This window comes from Solanum tuberosum, unplaced genomic scaffold (assembly GCF_000226075.1).
Source record: "Solanum tuberosum cultivar DM 1-3 516 R44 unplaced genomic scaffold, SolTub_3.0 scf00083, whole genome shotgun sequence".
NCBI classification, from domain to species: Eukaryota; Viridiplantae; Streptophyta; class Magnoliopsida; order Solanales; family Solanaceae; genus Solanum; species Solanum tuberosum.
The window spans coordinates 1,480,862-1,498,420 of record NW_006239015.1 but is presented as its reverse complement, the minus strand read 5'-3'; the positions used below and the strand labels follow the sequence as shown (position 1 = coordinate 1,498,420).

The 17,559-nt window shown below is 36.1% G+C and overlaps 3 protein-coding genes across 5 annotated transcripts in view; 1 reads left to right on the top strand and 2 right to left on the bottom strand.

The window, feature by feature from the left end:
* LOC102597844 (putative PAP-specific phosphatase, mitochondrial) overlaps positions 1-911 on the bottom strand; it is a 9,095-nt gene extending 8,184 nt beyond the window's left edge. Inside the window, exons 1-2 of the mRNA XM_015308689.1 lie at positions 703-911; positions 511-613 (exon numbers count right to left, since the gene is read on the bottom strand). Coding sequence (XP_015164175.1) covers positions 511-613; positions 703-797 — 198 coding nt within the window. The 5' untranslated portion in view covers positions 798-911. The remainder of the gene's footprint in view (positions 1-510; positions 614-702) is intronic.
* An 808-nt stretch (positions 912-1,719) lies between these two features.
* Positions 1,720-8,672, top strand: LOC102598486 (pentatricopeptide repeat-containing protein At4g13650). Of its 2 annotated transcripts, XM_015308688.1 has the most exons (6): positions 1,720-2,081; positions 2,189-5,391; positions 6,514-6,577; positions 6,711-6,818; positions 7,350-7,506; positions 8,349-8,672. In XM_015308688.1, exons 1-2 carry the CDS (start codon positions 2,031-2,033, stop codon positions 5,309-5,311), a joined length of 3,174 nt encoding a protein of 1,057 aa, XP_015164174.1. In that variant the 5' UTR covers positions 1,720-2,030; the 3' UTR covers positions 5,312-5,391; positions 6,514-6,577; positions 6,711-6,818; positions 7,350-7,506; positions 8,349-8,672. The 2 variants fall into 2 exon arrangements, with proteins under 2 accessions (XP_015164174.1, XP_006347148.1); XM_006347086.2 differs by lacking the exon at positions 6,711-6,818.
* A 93-nt stretch (positions 8,673-8,765) lies between these two features.
* LOC102599046 (putative PAP-specific phosphatase, mitochondrial) lies at positions 8,766-16,189 on the bottom strand. Of its 2 annotated transcripts, none has more exons than XM_006347087.2 (9): positions 15,939-16,188; positions 15,705-15,807; positions 14,780-14,882; positions 14,269-14,477; positions 13,570-13,629; positions 12,419-12,795; positions 10,558-10,636; positions 10,438-10,488; positions 8,766-9,377 (listed from the first exon to the last, which is right to left on the bottom strand). In XM_006347087.2, the coding sequence occupies exons 1-9, from the start codon at positions 16,031-16,033 to the stop codon at positions 9,228-9,230; spliced, it is 1,227 nt and encodes a 408-aa protein (XP_006347149.1). In that variant the 5' UTR covers positions 16,034-16,188; the 3' UTR covers positions 8,766-9,227. The 2 variants fall into 2 exon arrangements, with proteins under 2 accessions (XP_006347149.1, XP_006347151.1); XM_006347089.2 differs by lacking the exon at positions 8,766-9,377 and adding an exon at positions 9,393-9,712 and having other exon boundaries at positions 15,939-16,189.
* Between the last annotated feature and the right edge of the window lie 1,370 nt (positions 16,190-17,559).

The window sequence follows — 17,559 nt, the reverse complement described above, 5'->3', positions numbered from 1 at the left end:
CCCCCCCCCCCCCCCCCCCCCCCCCCCCCAAGAAGAAGGCTAGTTTGATACATACTAGTTATAGCAACATTTCACCAGAACTAAATGACTAATATCATCTCTTAGAAAAGCTAATATCTTTTGTCTCCAAAATCTATGATCTTAAACATTGAGTACACTGTAGAGCACTTCACATACCAAAAATTCCATGTACTAAATCAAATTATACATAGCAGAGAGGAAGTTACTTATTACAAATCCAACCAGTCTTTCCACATATGTGCTCTATGGAATTACAATAACATTAGCAGATGTTCGTCAATTGAAAGAAAAACTTATTCTTTTCGGATAATACACTAAATTGACTAACAGTAATTAACCAAATGCACCTCAAATAATAAGTTAACACAATCAATCAACCAAACACACTGTATGCAGCCTTTGTAAGGATTCCTTCTACTCGAACTCATTCCATTCCATTTCAATAATAAGTAATCGATATAAGTAGTGAGCTAAATAAAAGAAATTTACATGAACGCAGAGACGGCAAGCTCGCTCGACAACATCAACAGCAGCTTCCAATTCTCTATAATACTTGGATTTATGCTCCGGGAACGGAAAACTCAAACTCGACCTGCAAGCGCAGAAAGAGTGAAAATTTAGAATCGGTTAAGGAAAGTGAATTTTTAGCAGCGGCGCGGAGAGTAATCAGCTGTGAGAGACCTCATGGCGGCGAAGCATGGGCGAATTTCCGTACGGGATGGACGTCGGAGATGAGTTCTAGGAAACCGGACGGCGGAGCACCGGAGGAGATCCATCGAGGTACAATAATTACTGCGAAAGGTACATGGTTTATAATGCAATGGATGGAGTTCCGACGATTGAAATTGGCAGAGACTCTCACGTGTTCTTCGCACGTGCTCAGCCCAAGTTATATCTTTTTCTTCTTATTTTATTAAAAACATTTTAGAGAAAATTGTATAAAAAAATACACTATTAATTCAAATTAAGTGTTATAACTACAGTTTCATTTAATTGTAATCCGTAGTAAACACTTGTCATTCGCCTCTCTCTTCAGAGAATCTTGCTCGCCACTCTCACTCGTCTCTCTCGCTTTATACAAACACAAATGTATATATTGCGTTTGTGTTTGTATAAAGCGAGAGAAAACTGTATATACAAATACAAATACATATATTTTCGGCATATACACTTATAATTGTACAAATACAGATCCTCCCCTACCAGTTCTCTTTTGCCTTTTTCTCTTTCTCGCTTTATACAAACACAAATTATACAAATTACAATGTATAATTTGTGTTGTATAAAGCGAAGGAGAGAGATTTGATATACAAATGTTTTATTTCGATTCAATTGTATACAAATTCAAATTTTATGCAGATATACAAACACAATCATTGATACATATACATAGTAGTTACATATATATAATTATTTAATCGATATACATATACAATCGCTGCACTTTTATACAAACAAAAAGTCTGCCAGCAATTTATATAAATATGATGCTTAATAGCATACATAAAATTTGCTATAAAGCACAATTATACAAACTATAAGGATCCAAATATAATTTTTATGTTTGTTAAAGCTAAAATTTACTCAATATTTTATATACTCATCTATTAGGAAAAAGAAACGTTTTTAACTGAAGTTTTAAATATAGAAAATACATTTTCTAACCCATAATATGTAGTAGAAACTATTTCAATTTTTTCGAAGTGTCTTTTCTTTGTGGATTTATAACTCGCAAATAATGAGGTTTTCAGATTACATTGCCTGCTATTTGTTTCTTCAACTGTTGCTTGAGCTTGAACTTACAACTTGATATTATTTTTTAAAATTTAGTTTGTAATTTGAAGGTGTATTTCGATTAAGGATTGTTCTATCTTATAAATTGTTGAAGAAAAAAAAAAGTTGTTTAAAACCTTGCTCAGGCACCACAAAGAAGAGGAGAAAACAAAATTGGAGCTCAATTAGGTTTACAAAAGATGAATTTAGTGGAAACCCAGAAGAGAACAAAATAGATGATGAAAATTATTCAATCCCTTTTCAAGTCTTCTGATTGTCTTCGCAAGGTAAAACCTTTAAAGAAAAATTCTTTCTTTAACATTTTTTTGTTTTGTTGTGTTCTTAGATACTTTTTCGGTTCCCAAATATTTTTCTTTTCTTTTCTAATTTGCAGGAAATTTGGAGTTTTCAATATGGTAAACCAATTAGATTGAAGAACTGTAGTTTTACTAGTTGTGCAAGTATAAATTCACTGGTTCTTGATGATTGTTCAGATGAAGAAAATGAATATTATCCATCTATTGTTCATCAGCGGTTAGTGAAAGATAATGGGTATTTTGATCATACTTATTATCTAAGCCTACTAGATTGTTGCTTGAGTGAAGGGTCAATTGTAGATGCCAAGAAACTACAAGGGAAGTTGTTGACATTGGGATTTGGCGATGACTATAGGATTGGTGCTAGGTTTCTTGATATTTATGTTGCTGGTGGAGATTTATCGAGTGCATTGCAAATATTTGATAATTTGCCAATAGGAATTAGAAATGTGTCTTGCTGGAATAAATTACTGTCTGGTTTTTCACGGATAAAAAGAAATGATGAAGTTTTCAATTTGTTTTCCCAAATGATAAGAGAAGATGTTAATCCAGATGAGTGCACATTTTCTGAAGTTCTGCAAGCTTGCAGTGATAACAAGGCTGCATTTCGTTTCCGGGGTGTTGAACAGATTCATGCTTTGGTTACACGCTATGGTCTTGGCTTGCAGCTCATTGTTTCTAACCGTTTGATTGATTTGTATTCTAAAAATGGATTTGTAGATTCTGCTAAGCTAGTCTTTGAGGATATGATGGTAAGGGATAGTTCGTCTTGGGTTGCCATGTTATCTGGTTTTTGTAAGAACAACCGAGAAGAGGATGCTATTCTCCTATATAAGGAAATGCGTACATTTGGAGTTATTCCGACTCCATATGTTTTCTCGAGTGTTATTAGTGCATCCACAAAGATGGAAGCATTTAATTTGGGGGGACAGCTCCATTCTAGCATCTATAAGTGGGGATTTTTATCTAATGTTTTTGTTAGTAATGCCCTTGTTACATTGTATTCTCGCTGTGGATACTTAACATTGGCAGAAAAAGTATTTGTTGAAATGCCACATAAGGATGGAGTTACCTATAATTCCCTAATCTCTGGTCTCTCTTTGAAAGGATTCAGTGATAAGGCTCTACAGTTATTCGAGAAAATGCAGTTAAGTTCATTAAAACCTGACTGTGTTACAATTGCAAGCCTCTTGGGTGCTTGTGCATCATTAGGAGCTCTTCAGAAGGGAAGACAACTGCATTCTTATGCAACAAAGGCAGGTCTATGCTCAGATAGCATTATTGAAGGTTCTTTACTTGACCTTTATGTTAAGTGCTCTGACATTGAAACAGCCCATAATTTTTTCCTCGGAAGCCAGATGGAAAACATTGTTCTTTGGAATGTGATGCTCGTGGGTTATGGGCAGATGGGTGATTTGGATGAATCATTCAAAATCTTTTCACTGATGCAGTTTAAAGGGTTACAACCTAATCAATACACATACCCCAGTATATTGAGAACTTGTACATCTGTTGGCGCTCTGTATCTTGGAGAACAAATACATAGCCAAGTATTGAAAACTGGCTTTTGGCAGAATGTTTATGTGTGTAGTGTGCTTATAGATATGTATGCAAAGCATGAAAAATTGGATGCAGCAGAGAAAATCTTTTGGCGTCTGAATGAGGAAGATGTTGTATCTTGGACATCTATGATAGCTGGATATGCTCAGCATGACTTCTTTGTTGAAGCTCTTAAACTTTTTAGAAAAATGCAAGACCATGGTATTCGATCTGATAACATAGGATTTGCAAGTGCAATCAGCGCATGTGCCGGCATTCAAGCACTCTATCAAGGGAGACAAATCCATGCACAGTCAGTGATGTCAGGCTACTCATTAGATCATTCATTAGGCAATGCGCTGATTTTTCTTTATGCGAGATGCGGCAAAATACAAGATGCCTATGCGGCATTTGACAAAATTGATACAAAAGATATTATTTCGTGGAATGGCTTGGTATCAGGATTCGCCCAAAGTGGATTTTGTGAAGAAGCATTAAAAGTATTTTCTAGATTGCACGGAGATGGAGTGGAGGCTAACATGTTCACATATGGATCTGCTGTTAGTGCCGCTGCTAATACCACTAATATTAAACAGGGGAAGCAGACTCATGCTAGAATAATAAAGACTGGTTATAATGCCGAAACAGAAGCTTCCAATATCCTGATCACATTGTATGCGAAGTGCGGAAGCCTTGTGGATGCCAGGAAAGAGTTCCTTGAAATGCAAAATAAAAATGATGTTTCATGGAATGCCATGATAACAGGCTATTCTCAACATGGATGTGGCAATGAAGCTATAGAACTGTTTGAGGAGATGAGACATCTTGGTGTGAAGCCAAACCATGTCACTTATTTGGGTGTTTTATCAGCGTGTAGCCATGTGGGTTTAGTGGATAAGGGAATTTGCTATTTCAATTCAATGAGTAAGGATTATGGTTTAATGCCAAAACTAGAACATTATGCATCTGTTGTAGACATTTTAGGACGAGCTGGCCATTTGCAGCGTGCAATGAAGTTTGTGGAGACAATGCCAGTAGAACCTGATGCAATGGTTTGGAGGACCCTCCTAAGTGCTTGCATAGTTCACAAGAACATTGAAATAGGGGAAGAGACAGGTCACCGCCTCTTAGAATTGGAGCCTCAAGACTCAGCAACTTATGTTTTATTATCAAACCTATATGCAGTTCTTGGAAGATGGGACTCTCGGAACCAGACAAGGCTACTGATGAAAGATAGAGGTGTTAAAAAAGAGCCAGGTCGTAGCTGGATTGAAGTTAAAAACACTATCCATGCATTTTTTGTTGGGGATAGACTCCATCCACTAGCAAATCATATCTATGACTTTGTGGAGGAACTAAATAAACGGGTAGTTATGATTGGTTATGTTCAAGACAATAATAGTCTTTGGAATGATCTGGAGTTGGGACAAAAAGATCCAACTGCTTATATTCACAGTGAAAAGTTAGCTATTGCATTTGGACTTCTAAGCTTGCCTGAAATGATTCCCATACGAGTGATGAAGAATCTTCGCGTCTGCAATGACTGCCACAATTGGATAAAGTGTGTGTCGAAGGTTGCAGATCGAGCCATTATTGTACGGGATGCATACAGGTTTCATCATTTTGCAGATGGTCAATGTTCCTGCAATGATTTCTGGTAATTGGAACTATTGAAGGTTGAGACGACATAGTAAACTTCCAGTGTTTGAGATTGATGCTCTGGATACCTTTATCAATAGAGGTATTAACACTTTATCTTGATTATCATAATGATTATTGCCTTGGTTCAAAAGTCAATTTAACCAAAATCCGTAATATTCATCACTTTTCAATTATCAAAAGTTCCCTATGATATATTTCAGTGCCTATTTTCTCAGATCTGACAAAGCTACTGATTTAATTGCTATGATTAAGCGTACCATTTTCCCCGTCAGGAAGCACAATTATAATTAGGTGTTACTCTGATCTGTAAAAATATAAAAAGAACCTCATGCTAATGCTATCTTCTCGATAAACTCACCAGTACTCTACATTCGTTAGTTATAAAACTATGAAGCATATATACTTCTATGTCGATGTTTGCATATTATTAGAAGTTTAAACCTCTGGAGTATGTAAGCTTCCTTCTTTTGCAGTCGCCAAAGGATGACTGGTTTGCTCAGACCATGTGTAAACATATCCCTAGTGATCAATAAGGTTGTATGCACTTCTCGCTCTTGGTCTAGTGGTAAGAGCGCAGTATCGAAATGTGTGGATTAGTTGCACATAAGGAGTTTGAATCCACGGCAGACAAAAGCCTAGTATTTAAGTGTAGAAGAGTAACCCTTCGGGGTGGCCCAATGGTTTGGGCTTGGGACTTCCATGTTGGAGGTCTCAAGTTTGAAACCCCTTGCCAGCAAAAGCAAGGGGTTTGCCTTCTGGGTCGAGCTCGTCGCACCAGACTTGCCTAGTGCGGGTTACCTCTCCTATGTGGTTTGCGAGCTATTGCATAGGAGCGGGGGTTTTACCCAGTGCGCACCCAAAGGGTAGTGGCTGCGGGTTTCCCTTGTCATCAAAAAAAAAAAAAATAAGTGTAGAAGAGTAGAGGGGCAGGTCCATTGTCCACCAAACACCAAGGTTTGAACCATACGCCGCGGCCCCTGGGTATTTCTTGGCTATATAAAAAAGGTCTCAAGTAGGCTTCAAGGTTTGCCAAAATTACCATGATTTCATGTCTCTCTTCCGCTTTGGCAACCTCGCTCTCTTCTAGCTCCTCTTTCTTTTAGTGTCACTCTGGCTTGAAACTCTTTTGAGAATATGTATTGACGTGTATACACACATTAACGTGTATACATGGTTGCTGACTAGTTGCTGTCAACTGCAGTGCATTAGGTCCAAACAACTGGACCAAGAACTGCTTCATGAGTCCTCACTGGTGATAGCTGCTGGTAATGTTCTTCACTCTTAGTTTATGTCCCTCTCTTTCAAGTTGTAATTGTCTATTTGTACCGGAGTAATTGTGTCATGCAAGTATTTTGTTCAGATTTTCTTTAGTCAATGTCATAGTAATCAAATTTGCAGAGCATCCAGATACAAATGAAAAACCAAAGGATCAAAAGAGTGAGCTAAAGTGAAGCTCAAAATTATGGGCCTCAAGGTGAAAGGACCAGTGGATATGTATCTGAACTGGTTAGTATATTATGTTACCATTGTCTGGTACCTTCACAGTGTTTTTCTTTTTAATGAGATGGTGTCTGGCCAGCTTGTACACACCTATATTATTCCACCAACACATGTACCAAGTAACTCTTGCCTCCAAGGCTCAAGTAAGATGAGAAAAATTTTCCTGGTGAATTTTTTTTCTTTGCTTCTGCTAGGAATCCACCAATGTATTTTTCAATTATATTGTGAACAACATAAGTTTTGAGGGAAAAGCTGTTAACGTTACTCAGTCCTTGCACTGTTCTACATGGTTTGATGGACTAAAGAATCAAGTAGCTATAGAGCAAATACTGTCGGTTATCTTTCTCGATAGGGAAATCCTAACCCAGTAAGCAGATATTATTATAATATATAAACAAGCATTTAAATTATGATGCCATCTTTTAATTAGCTTGTACCTTACACATATGGAAGTGCATCCTTTATATAAGGACTGCAGGGTGAGAAATAAGGTTGACAAAACGCTATTTGAAGTGTTATCCATTTTATTTCGTGAAGGATTTTGAAAAACTGAAACTCCAGTCACCGGAGGCAGATGCTGCTGTTGAGGCTCGCAAGAAAAATGTGGAGGATGCAGGCAAAGATTAATGGTGAATGACACGTCAGATATGGAATGGATGGTTGAGCAACCATTTTAAGATACGGAACTAACCTTGTAAGTTGCTTCTGTCCCAACATCATGTTTCACAATTCTGTTTTGTCCCACATATGCATTGTAGAAGATAAAAGAGGAGGAAATACCTAGCTAGGAAGCAAAGAGGTAGTAGACTCACGGTCTGATGCAATTCGAGATCTGTAGCTTTGGCTGGAAAAAGAGTACCACTCTTGTTGATCTAGGTAGTTGGTTGTTATGAGAGATTATGTTCTTGGTATTTGATAATACAAATTAGTGTTAACATTCTCAATGTCCAACGACTGTTACTTGGCATAGCTACAAAGGGGAGGTTTTCAGTTTTGTAAGACCTTGAAATTCAAATCTATGCCCTTTAGCAAGTTTCCATATCCAAAATAACTTACAAATCTCATAACTCATTGTTATGAACTGCTGGACAAAATACAATATGAAGTCGGTATCTTAAGGAAGACAACATTGCATATACTACGATAATATCTATGCACCTCCTAGTTCACCAATTTCTGTCTCTGGGTGAGGAAAAAACTTTATGATCGAATATCGCTTTCGTATGATTGATCACAGGAAAAATAAAAATTGACGTAGAGTTGAGTGAGATTAATCTTGAAACCAAAAAAAAAACTTATATTTTGATTGAATTAATAACATCTTGATTTGAAGACGGATCGAATAAAACAGAAATAATCCCTTATTATTCTGAAGTGGTAATTCTACATAATATCCAAAAGGGAAAAGAAAAGAAAACATACACTCATAAAAAAGTTTTAAGGTGTTCTTTTGTGACCTCAAATTTCGATTTCTCTTGCCCTACCTACACAAAAAAAGTTGACTTGTTGCTTGCCTTTTGTAACTTGTTGATGCAGGGATCGTGGTAGTTGAACCTTTTTGCAGCAATCACAGACTTCCACTTGTGGTATCGCCCTTTCGCTGAAACCAAACAGTTGCATTAATTTATCCATAGAGTGAAGGGGAGGGAGTATATATGAAGCTTTGACGTCAAGAGAAAAGAGATGTGAATTGTCGTTATTTTTTAGACTTCGTAGGCATATATACTTGTGATTTAAATCCTAATCCTAAGAAAAGTGGGATTTCCTACTTCAAAAGGGGGACATCAAGTTCCAAATTCACTGTTTTCCAACATTGGTTTTGATTAGGAATTTATGTGTGCGGGGTTTTCTTTTGTCCAATTAGAAAACGGTGGAAGATTAAAATCAAATTTAAAAATAACACGGCTAAAAGGTTAATAATGAAAGACTGGAGAATTGACACAGCTCGACAAGTTTCAACTTGGAATGGCGAAATTTCGCCTGGAACATTGAAGACTTGTTAAAGTTCTTCACTGAAAATGAAACTATTTGGATGAGTATAGATTCTGACTGCAGTACAGATGAAAAGAGAAATATCCTCACTTCATCGGACTACTTTGTGAAGGGAAGAAACAAAAAGAGAATATAAATTTATAAGCTATACATTCTGACTGCAGTCATGAATCATTCTCCACACCATTTCAGTATATTATCCGTCCATTTAGACCGAAAGAGGAAAGATACAAGTATTGATGAGAAACAACAGAGAGGTACTGATGACCAGGAGGAGGAAGAAAACGGAGAGACATTGATATGTATACTGCTATATGCTGTGATTCGTCAAAAGAATACAAGTGTCATTAACAATTGATGAATTGGCGGAAATCTTCATTAGTGTCTGACTATTGATTTGTCACAATAATGCCAAAAAGAATGTCAAAGAACTGATGAATTTGAAGAGATCATTCCAATAATCTTGCTATGTAAGCTCCCATTAGTCACAAGAACACCGCCTGAAGGAAAGATGAGTCTCCGTTCAGTTTGATCTGCTGCAAAATCAAGTGAACTTCCTTCCCAGTCAGTCACCTGACAAGTAAGGTGCACAGTAAATAACCAGGAATTGAGCAATCTAGTCTTGCTTATCTTTTATGAATGAATCATCCACATGCAATTTACTATAGTGCATAAGTTGTAGAACATAGGATAAAGTCAGTCGTAACCAGGAGTAGAATCAAAGACAAAACTTCTTATAAGGTGGGCCTTTGCTTTGGGTCCAAGTGGACAATGTCATATGCAGAACAATTATGTAGATCGAACATAAGAAAGAAAATTGATGCCAGTGAATACTGCATTGAGTAAGGGAAAGAAGATCTTTTGCTTCATGCATTTGCTTAGTGACAGCCGTCAGGAAATATAAATGCCTGGATATGAAGTAGTGTACAACTTTTCAGTAAGCAGATAAGTGGAAAGCAGTAGGTGGTGTAATGTAGGATAACACATTCTCCTCCCGTTGCTGCTATCTCTTGCAGTGTCCCAGATCTTTCAAATCAAATATGGGTTGATTTTTTGTTAAACATACGAGAAAGTTTAAGAATTTAAAGTAACAAGAAATAAAGCTATAAAACGAGCCTCTTGTCACTTTGTGATTCTTCATAAGTAAATAAAGTTTGTGTCTTCTAACATGGAATTTTAAGTTCCATGAATCACTATTTAGGACCCTCACTCAATGCTTCAGATAATATAATTTTTCAAGGCAAGCCAATCAAAGCATGAATCAGTCAAGCAAGAGAGTCAACCTCCAGAATTTGACCAGTTCTCATTTTTTTAAAATTTCCTTTAAAGCAGTGATGATAAGCCTTCAAAATACTATATCCAGACTAAAAAGGAAAAGATAAAATGTACATCTTCAAATCTGCAATACCAGAGGGTGTACTTTACATGACTTAATTCTTTTTATTAAAGAAAAAAATGAAAAGCGTGTTGATTACATGCAATATAGTTGACAACTGTTTGTATAATTAGATAAATGATATATCAGCAGCACCGACTTCTCTTAGAACTGGCTGTAAGATGGCAACTGTTGGCGGGCAAGTAAAGATATAGAAGGTATGTCAAAAAAGAAACCAACAGAGAAATGCATGCATACCTTCCCTCCAGCTTCATGGACACATATGATTCCAACAGCGTGGTCCCAGACCTACATTCAACAGATATGAGCATCATACTGCTCTACTAATTTTATAATTTCTCGAGAATATACTATCACCTTGATAATAGATGTCGCCTTCTTCCCCTGAATGTAAACCGATGCTCTACCAGAAGCCACCATCAGATATTTGCACAAACTGTAAATTTAGAAACAAAAATTGAATAAAACAAATGTGCAAAAACCATCATGAAAATTGAAATAGTACTTTGATTGCAGCCCTCAAAAGAAGAAGAAAGAAGACAATACAAAAGTAATTACAATTCAGCTGTTCAGGCTAAAAGGGAAATGAATTTTATAATCACTTAAAGAATGGTTCTGAGGGCACTCTGTTTCCTAGAGTATTAAAATAGAGCATTCAATCTCTTCTGGATGTGAATGATAAGCCTCTTCTCCATTAAGTTGACAATTGTTGCCGAGTGCCAGTCCAAATTCCAACTTGGACGCCAAAATTTATTATAGAGCTAGTTTCATTTGGAGAAGAGGTTTGTGATGTTACAATGACTAATCAAATTCTAAACATATAAAGGGAAAATGACAAATACTCTAGTAGAATTCTAAACATGTATAAGAGAATGGTGCGGGATTAGTATATGTACAAACTAAGAAGAACCGCAGATTTGTATGCTTTCAGACCTAACAACAGCACATGCTATATTTGTTCGAGTCAAATAAAAGGGGGGAAATGAAGACAATATAAGAGGTTATGCAACCACAAGCAGCTTTAATTTTTTAAGGTACTGAATGACATTCCAATAATGCACAAAGTCTGCAGAAAACTTTATGTTGCTGAATCGCACATCATCAAGACGCAATGAACATACTTTCTCAGTAACTACAAGACCATGACCTGCAGTTTACAAAATATGTATATATTGAGTGCCATTCAACTCAAGAAAGACAGGCACCAAAAAGTTTTACCAGCTTAGCCTACTGTAAGAAAAGAGTTGTTGGGCATCATATTAAAGGCATTCCTAGAACAACTGCAATTACTTAGAAGAGAAAGCAAGCTTGCATCCCTAGAACAAGTGAAGCAACTTAAAAGATAAAGCAAGCTAATATTTGCTGGAACAAATGAAAAGATCCTGAATCATTAAAATAAAAAGACCATAGGGAAAGATAAGGCTATGAGCTTGAAGGAAGACTTCACCCACATTTTTTCTTTCTATCTTGGTGGACTGAGAAACGCTTAATCAACACTTGGTACACTGCACAACTAAATAAGGTAGTCCAAAGTGTATTTTGATGTCTAAGATCCATGATAGTGCAGTACTGCTCAACATTTTCTCTTTCTCAGAAAGTAAACTTAAATTCTATATAAAAGAACAAATATCATCTTCAACGAGATGATTAAAGTTAAAGCAAATTTGTAGTAATTGACTTATTTTATCAAGTAAATTGAGATTTCATTAATACTGCATCCAGCAGATGCCGAAATGTACAAGCAAAGGGCTGCAGTAGTTAACTTATTTATGTACCTTCTAAGGAATTTTTTTTTAATTTCTATTTAAAAAAATAAAACAAAATAAATCCTAGTGCCATGGATTATAAGTTCACTTGAGGCGATGATTCTAATTAAAAATGCTCTTGATTGATAAATTCTATTAAAGATGCTCTTGATTGAAAAATCACCTCAACCTTTCCCCAGCCCAATCTTTATCTAGGTCCAATTTGCAAAGGAAATCATTGTATCCCATTTATTTTTTATTTCATCATCAACCCCTCTGTATTGAATTTTATCAACCAAATCGGAGCCCTATAGAGGTAAAAACTTCCACGACTGCAAACAGCAGGAAAGAAAGATTTCACACCACAAATCTAAGCATCCTTTCTTTTCACATCAGAAATCTACGTATCCTTTCTTTATCTAGGTTCACATATGTTAAGAATATGAAATTTGTTTTTGAGAAGAATGATTCACCTCCCACAGCATGCAGACAGAAGAAGTATGTTCCCTTCTCCTATGTTCTCAGAGTCTTTTTTTGCATCAAATAAACCTGACAAGGGTAAAGATTTCCATGTTTGACTTTCAGGAATAGTAACGCGTGCCCCCTGCACCATTTGGCAGCTGTCAACAGAGCATCTGGTCCAAGTGTGAGGTGACTCATTGGTTAGTATGTCTGACAACCTCTTTGTCCATGTTCCACAACCCACATGAGAAACCATGATGATCCCTGATCTGGAACTTTGATTTTCTTGGACCCCAATGATAGAATTGTCAGAACAGTCTTCGTGCCAATTGGGGCAGCCCATGACTCCTAAGACAATCTTTCCTTCAACTACAAGTGCCAAACCAACCTGAAAAGATACAATAATCTTGGCCAAATAAGCATGGGAAAGGTGAAAAAGACACAACTCTAATCCAGGCAACCTACTGTAATAATGTATATGATGTCATCAGTTTAGTTATCAGCTCTCGTATTTGCAGAAATGTTAATTACTTCATGATAAGTGAATCAGACTGCACTCTTTTTGGTGATGTAATTAAATTGTATAAGAAAAGCATCAAGGAGATGCAAAGTTACAAGGAAAATGAAGAGCTGCATCAAAACAAAATAAACATGACTGCACTTTATTGAAACAGACTGCACTTTATTGAGGCGAAATAGAAAGAAACAAAGACGTTTAGGACAGATGAGTTTAATTTTGCCACCACTGAGGCCTTTAGTTTAACAGCATCACAATCTCCGGTACAATTCCAAACCTAAGGTTTCTCTTTCAATATATATAATTCACATATGCATAATGTAATTTTCTGACAATGGGTATTCAGTTGATCACTCTTGGCCCTATATGGCTCTGCCATTGAGCACCTACATTCCCAGTTCCCAGTGGGAACTAACTGGCACAATGGGCAGATGAAGAGAGTGAGTTTGACGTGACCCCTCAAACTAATTACCCTCTACCTTGGCCAGTTCCCTGGAAAACAACCTCAAAATGTTAAAATAGTTTTTTCTTTTCCAGTTCCTCTCATTCTTGCTCTTTCCTTAAATTATTTGGAAAATTAAAAAAGAAACAAAGCATATAAGACTAATTACATTAAACAGAAAGGAAAAGGATTGAGAAGCATACCACATAGAGAGCCTCACTACCTTTAACAAACCCTCGTGTACCATCAATAGGATCCAGAATCTGTACGAGGTTGGAAATTTATGAGTACAGCCCAAATAACTATGCAAGTATAAACTACAAACATGCCTTTTTGTCAGCTGTTCAGGGCATGGACGATAAAAGTTGATTTATTTTAATCACAAAAATCATACAGAGTAAAGACAGACAAGGAAGTATTTCCTGATGTCATATTGATAGAAGTGCGGAGGGCTTTAAAATATTAGCCTTGGTCTAGTAAAAGTCAATGTACAAAGGAAGACTTTTCAACGAAAAGAAGGTTGTCCGAGGGGCAGGAAACTGTTATCATATATTCTACCATCCATCCAACCCCCCACCTACCACAACCTGTTCGATAACCTTTTGAAATGTTTCCCAGGAGATATTAATGACACAATTCTAAATTAGCCAAAATTCTAGAAAGATAATCAAATTTTGGAATTCTCCAGAACTATGAAACTTTGTATTCAACATAAAATTGGACAAATGATCATCAACTAGACGAATGTGTTTTTCAAACAAAATGTGAAAGAGCAAACACAACATGAATTAAGGAATTCTAGTTCCCTTCAGAAACTTTCCCTTAGTTTGAAGCCTTTGGAGTACTTTAATCTCTTATCACATGAACTTAGCAAATATCTTTGGAAGCAGCATGAAACTCACCCAGTAAGTGGCTGGCTCGGGCGCAAATACATAAGCATCCTTTCCCCCTCTATCAACTGCTTTCAAAATATTATCTTCTGTTACTTCATCTCCTAAAGTTGCTTTATCCTTTACAACATCAACCACTGAGCCAACCAGATTATTTGAACGCAAGAATGCAGAGTCCTCTTCAGCCACCAGAGGGATGGAGGGAAAAAGTCTGTTCATCTCTATCAGAATAAGGATGTAATCCAGTCAAGAAACAATTCATCTTAGCTCCAAGAAGAAACTTGATCAGGCAATTTGTCTTTTTAAAACAAAGAAGAAAATTTTAAGCACAAAAAATCATATCCATAATTTTCAGTATTGTTAAAAACTACATTCTGAATCATCATTCTTCAAAAATTATACTCATAACCTAATCATAATACTTCCATGAATATCACTTCTTCTTCTTTTTTGAGTGATGGGGATGTACTAGATAGCTGAAACTGCACTCAGTAAATAAAAAGGAACATACAGCATAATTTACCCAAGCTAACTAAAGCCTGCACTCCAAAATCTGCAATGGTGACTGGGGTCTGGTCATTTTTCTCAAGAATCCTACCATCACTTGAGAACAGTGACTTCTTCACCTAGAAATCATAAAGAGATCACCATTCTTAGTGGATAAAATGGTTGCACTACTTGACATATGGACTACTGAAAATAAGAAAAAAGATGACTATTGGAGAAATGCTTATATTTAAACTCAACCACTTCATGAGTCAGATGTATAGAGAAGTAAAGCAAGTTTCACCTAAACTAAGTGACTAGTGTGCCTTGTTTGAGATGAGGTGCAGACAACTTGTTTCAAAAGTCTTTAATTTTAAGTACCTCAGAACAAGATAGTATTAGTTTAGCAATGTGCATTGGCTATGAAACTACTTATATGATAGGAAAACCTGCATGCATATTGAATAGCAGAAAGCAGTAAGCAATGCCTTTTTGAATCCACATTGTAACCAATTCCAAGAACTTTAGTCTAAAATTCATCATATCTTTCAATTGAACTCAAAAGACTCTCTCTAAAGACTGTGGAACGAAAAAGTAGCTTTGAAACTCAAACTATTTTTGGTTGATTAGCTCCAACAGTAGTTGCCAAATTAAGGCAACAGAAAACTGAGAACTACCAGTCCCAATTTGTATTTGATACCTTCTAAAACGTTTGATACAAATCCATTTCCATACAACTTTGAGAGAATCATCTTTGCATAACTTCAATATTCTCTTCTACTATCACTACTACAGTAAATAAGTCAAACTAAATTCTGAATTTGTGTTTAAGTCTTAACATCCTTCAACTATTCTACTTCAAAATAACTTTGTTAATAATTTTGTATCTACTCAAATACTGTCATATAAAATGGAAGTGAAGGAGTAATTAGCTAATTAATCAAAATGACTGGAGAAACTACATCAACGCAGAGACGACAAGCTCGTTCGACAACATCAACAGCAGCTTCGAGCTCGCTATAATACTTGCCTTTCTGCTCCGCGAACGGAAGGCTCAAACTCGACCTGGAAGAAGAAAAAGCACACTCATATATCAATCAATTTGTGTCTCAGTCTCAAACTAATTGAGGTCGAATATATGAATTCAATAACTGAAGAAAAAAAAGATATGCAGAGAAGTGTCGGCTGTGGGAGACCTAACGGCGACGAACCGCCGGCCAAGTGGCGTACGGAAGGGAAGTTGAGGATGAGCTGCAGGGAAGCGGGAGGCGGAGTAACGGAGAAGATCCATAAACGCAATGAAATTGGAGTCAAGTCAGGTAGTTGTTAGTTGTTATTCCTGGAATGTACAACTATTACTGCGAAATGTACCTGGGTTAAATTTGTTTACTTGAAGAGTAGGCTTCTAATGGTGGAAAGCGGTGTACCGAAGTTTTAGTCATGATTCAAAAGCTAGCCGCTAGGTCCACTTATTTTTGTTGATTTCTGACCTTTCGAATCAAGTTAGTTGGTATAATGAAAAAGACGGAATGTCCTGAAAGACCCTTATAATTGATTTCGTTTGTCACCTAGATCCTTCTACTCACGACTTTGCCAACTGAACACTTAAAGTTATTAAAACACACCATTTTAAATTATTTTGATCATTGACTAAGCTTATGTGGTGTTTTTTTGCTGAATCAGATCAAGAGAGTGGTTACACACGTTTAAAAGCAAGTGAAGACAATTATTTAATTTTTTTAAAAAAAGAATTAAAAATATAACAATTAAAAAAAAAAAAAACCTTTCCCAATATGATGTACGTTTCTTCTTCTTCCTCCTCATAATTTCACCCAACCCCCACCATCACCACACACACATCTTCTTCAATCTCTTCAAATACTCTTACCCACAATTTCTTCCTCTTTCTCTTCTCATATGCTACCTATCATTTGAGAGTTCTATAATGATCGGAAAAAAGATATTTAATTAGATTTGGGTAAAAGAGAGGGGAAAAAAGAGGTTCTAAATTGTTAAATAGATGCGGATTTTAGATGGGTTTTTGAAAGACATGTTTGAGATTATTTCTAAATGTAAGGCAATTTTATTGAGAGCATTTTTGAAAAGTTTTCTATATTGACCCATTTTTTGTCTGCTTCTCTTCTTTCTCTCATCCTCCATTTGAGTCATTTTATTTCTCACCACCATTAAAATAGCAAAATTTATAATCAAAAGCATAGCAAAGCTTTGCTTATATCTAATTCCTCTTCAACGTAAAAAAATCACTAGGAAAGAAAAATAATGAATGATTAGTAGCACAATAGATGAAAAATATGGGAAGAGGGAAAAAATGGAAAGAAATTAAGAAAGAAAGTATTTTGGAGATTAGTTTGAGATTTCTTTTAAAAAAATATTATTTGTAATTAAGAAAATGATGTGGCAATATATTTCTGATGTGGATAGTGAGGTGTTATCTACATCAGCGCGATTGGGAGACACACATGATCAGAGGGGTTTAAAATACTGTGTTTTAATAACTTTAAGTGTTCAATTGGCAATATCGTGACTAGAAGGGTCCAGGTGACAAACGGAGCCAATTACAAGGGTCTCCCAAGTCATTCCGCCAAATGAAAAATATAAATATTTAGTACGCGTTTGGCCATGTGATACCATATCACGATATGGTATCGTGAGATGAAATCAGTGTTTGGACATGCGATTTTACGCTGATTACATCTCATTATTCCATATCATGAGATATGATTCCATATTCTCCAAAAACCATGATATGGAATTATATGGGAATTCCATATCATGATTTGAGATATTTTAATACAA

Coding starts and splice junctions, on each gene's coding strand:
- LOC102599046 (XM_006347087.2), bottom strand. CDS start 16,033: ATGGATCTTCTCCGTTACTCCGCCTCCCGCTTCCCTGCAGCTCATCCT. Junction 12,796..13,569: donor GTAGTGAGGCTCTCTATGTG/GTATGCTTCTCA, acceptor GTATCTTTTCAG/GTTGGTTTGGCACTTGTAGT. Junction 10,637..12,418: donor CTGTCTGCATGCTGTGGGAG/GTGAATCATTCT, acceptor CTAAATTTACAG/TTTGTGCAAATATCTGATGG.
- LOC102598486 (XM_006347086.2), top strand. CDS start 2,031: ATGATGAAAATTATTCAATCCCTTTTCAAGTCTTCTGATTGTCTTCGC. Junction 2,082..2,188: donor CTTCTGATTGTCTTCGCAAG/GTAAAACCTTTA, acceptor TCTAATTTGCAG/GAAATTTGGAGTTTTCAATA.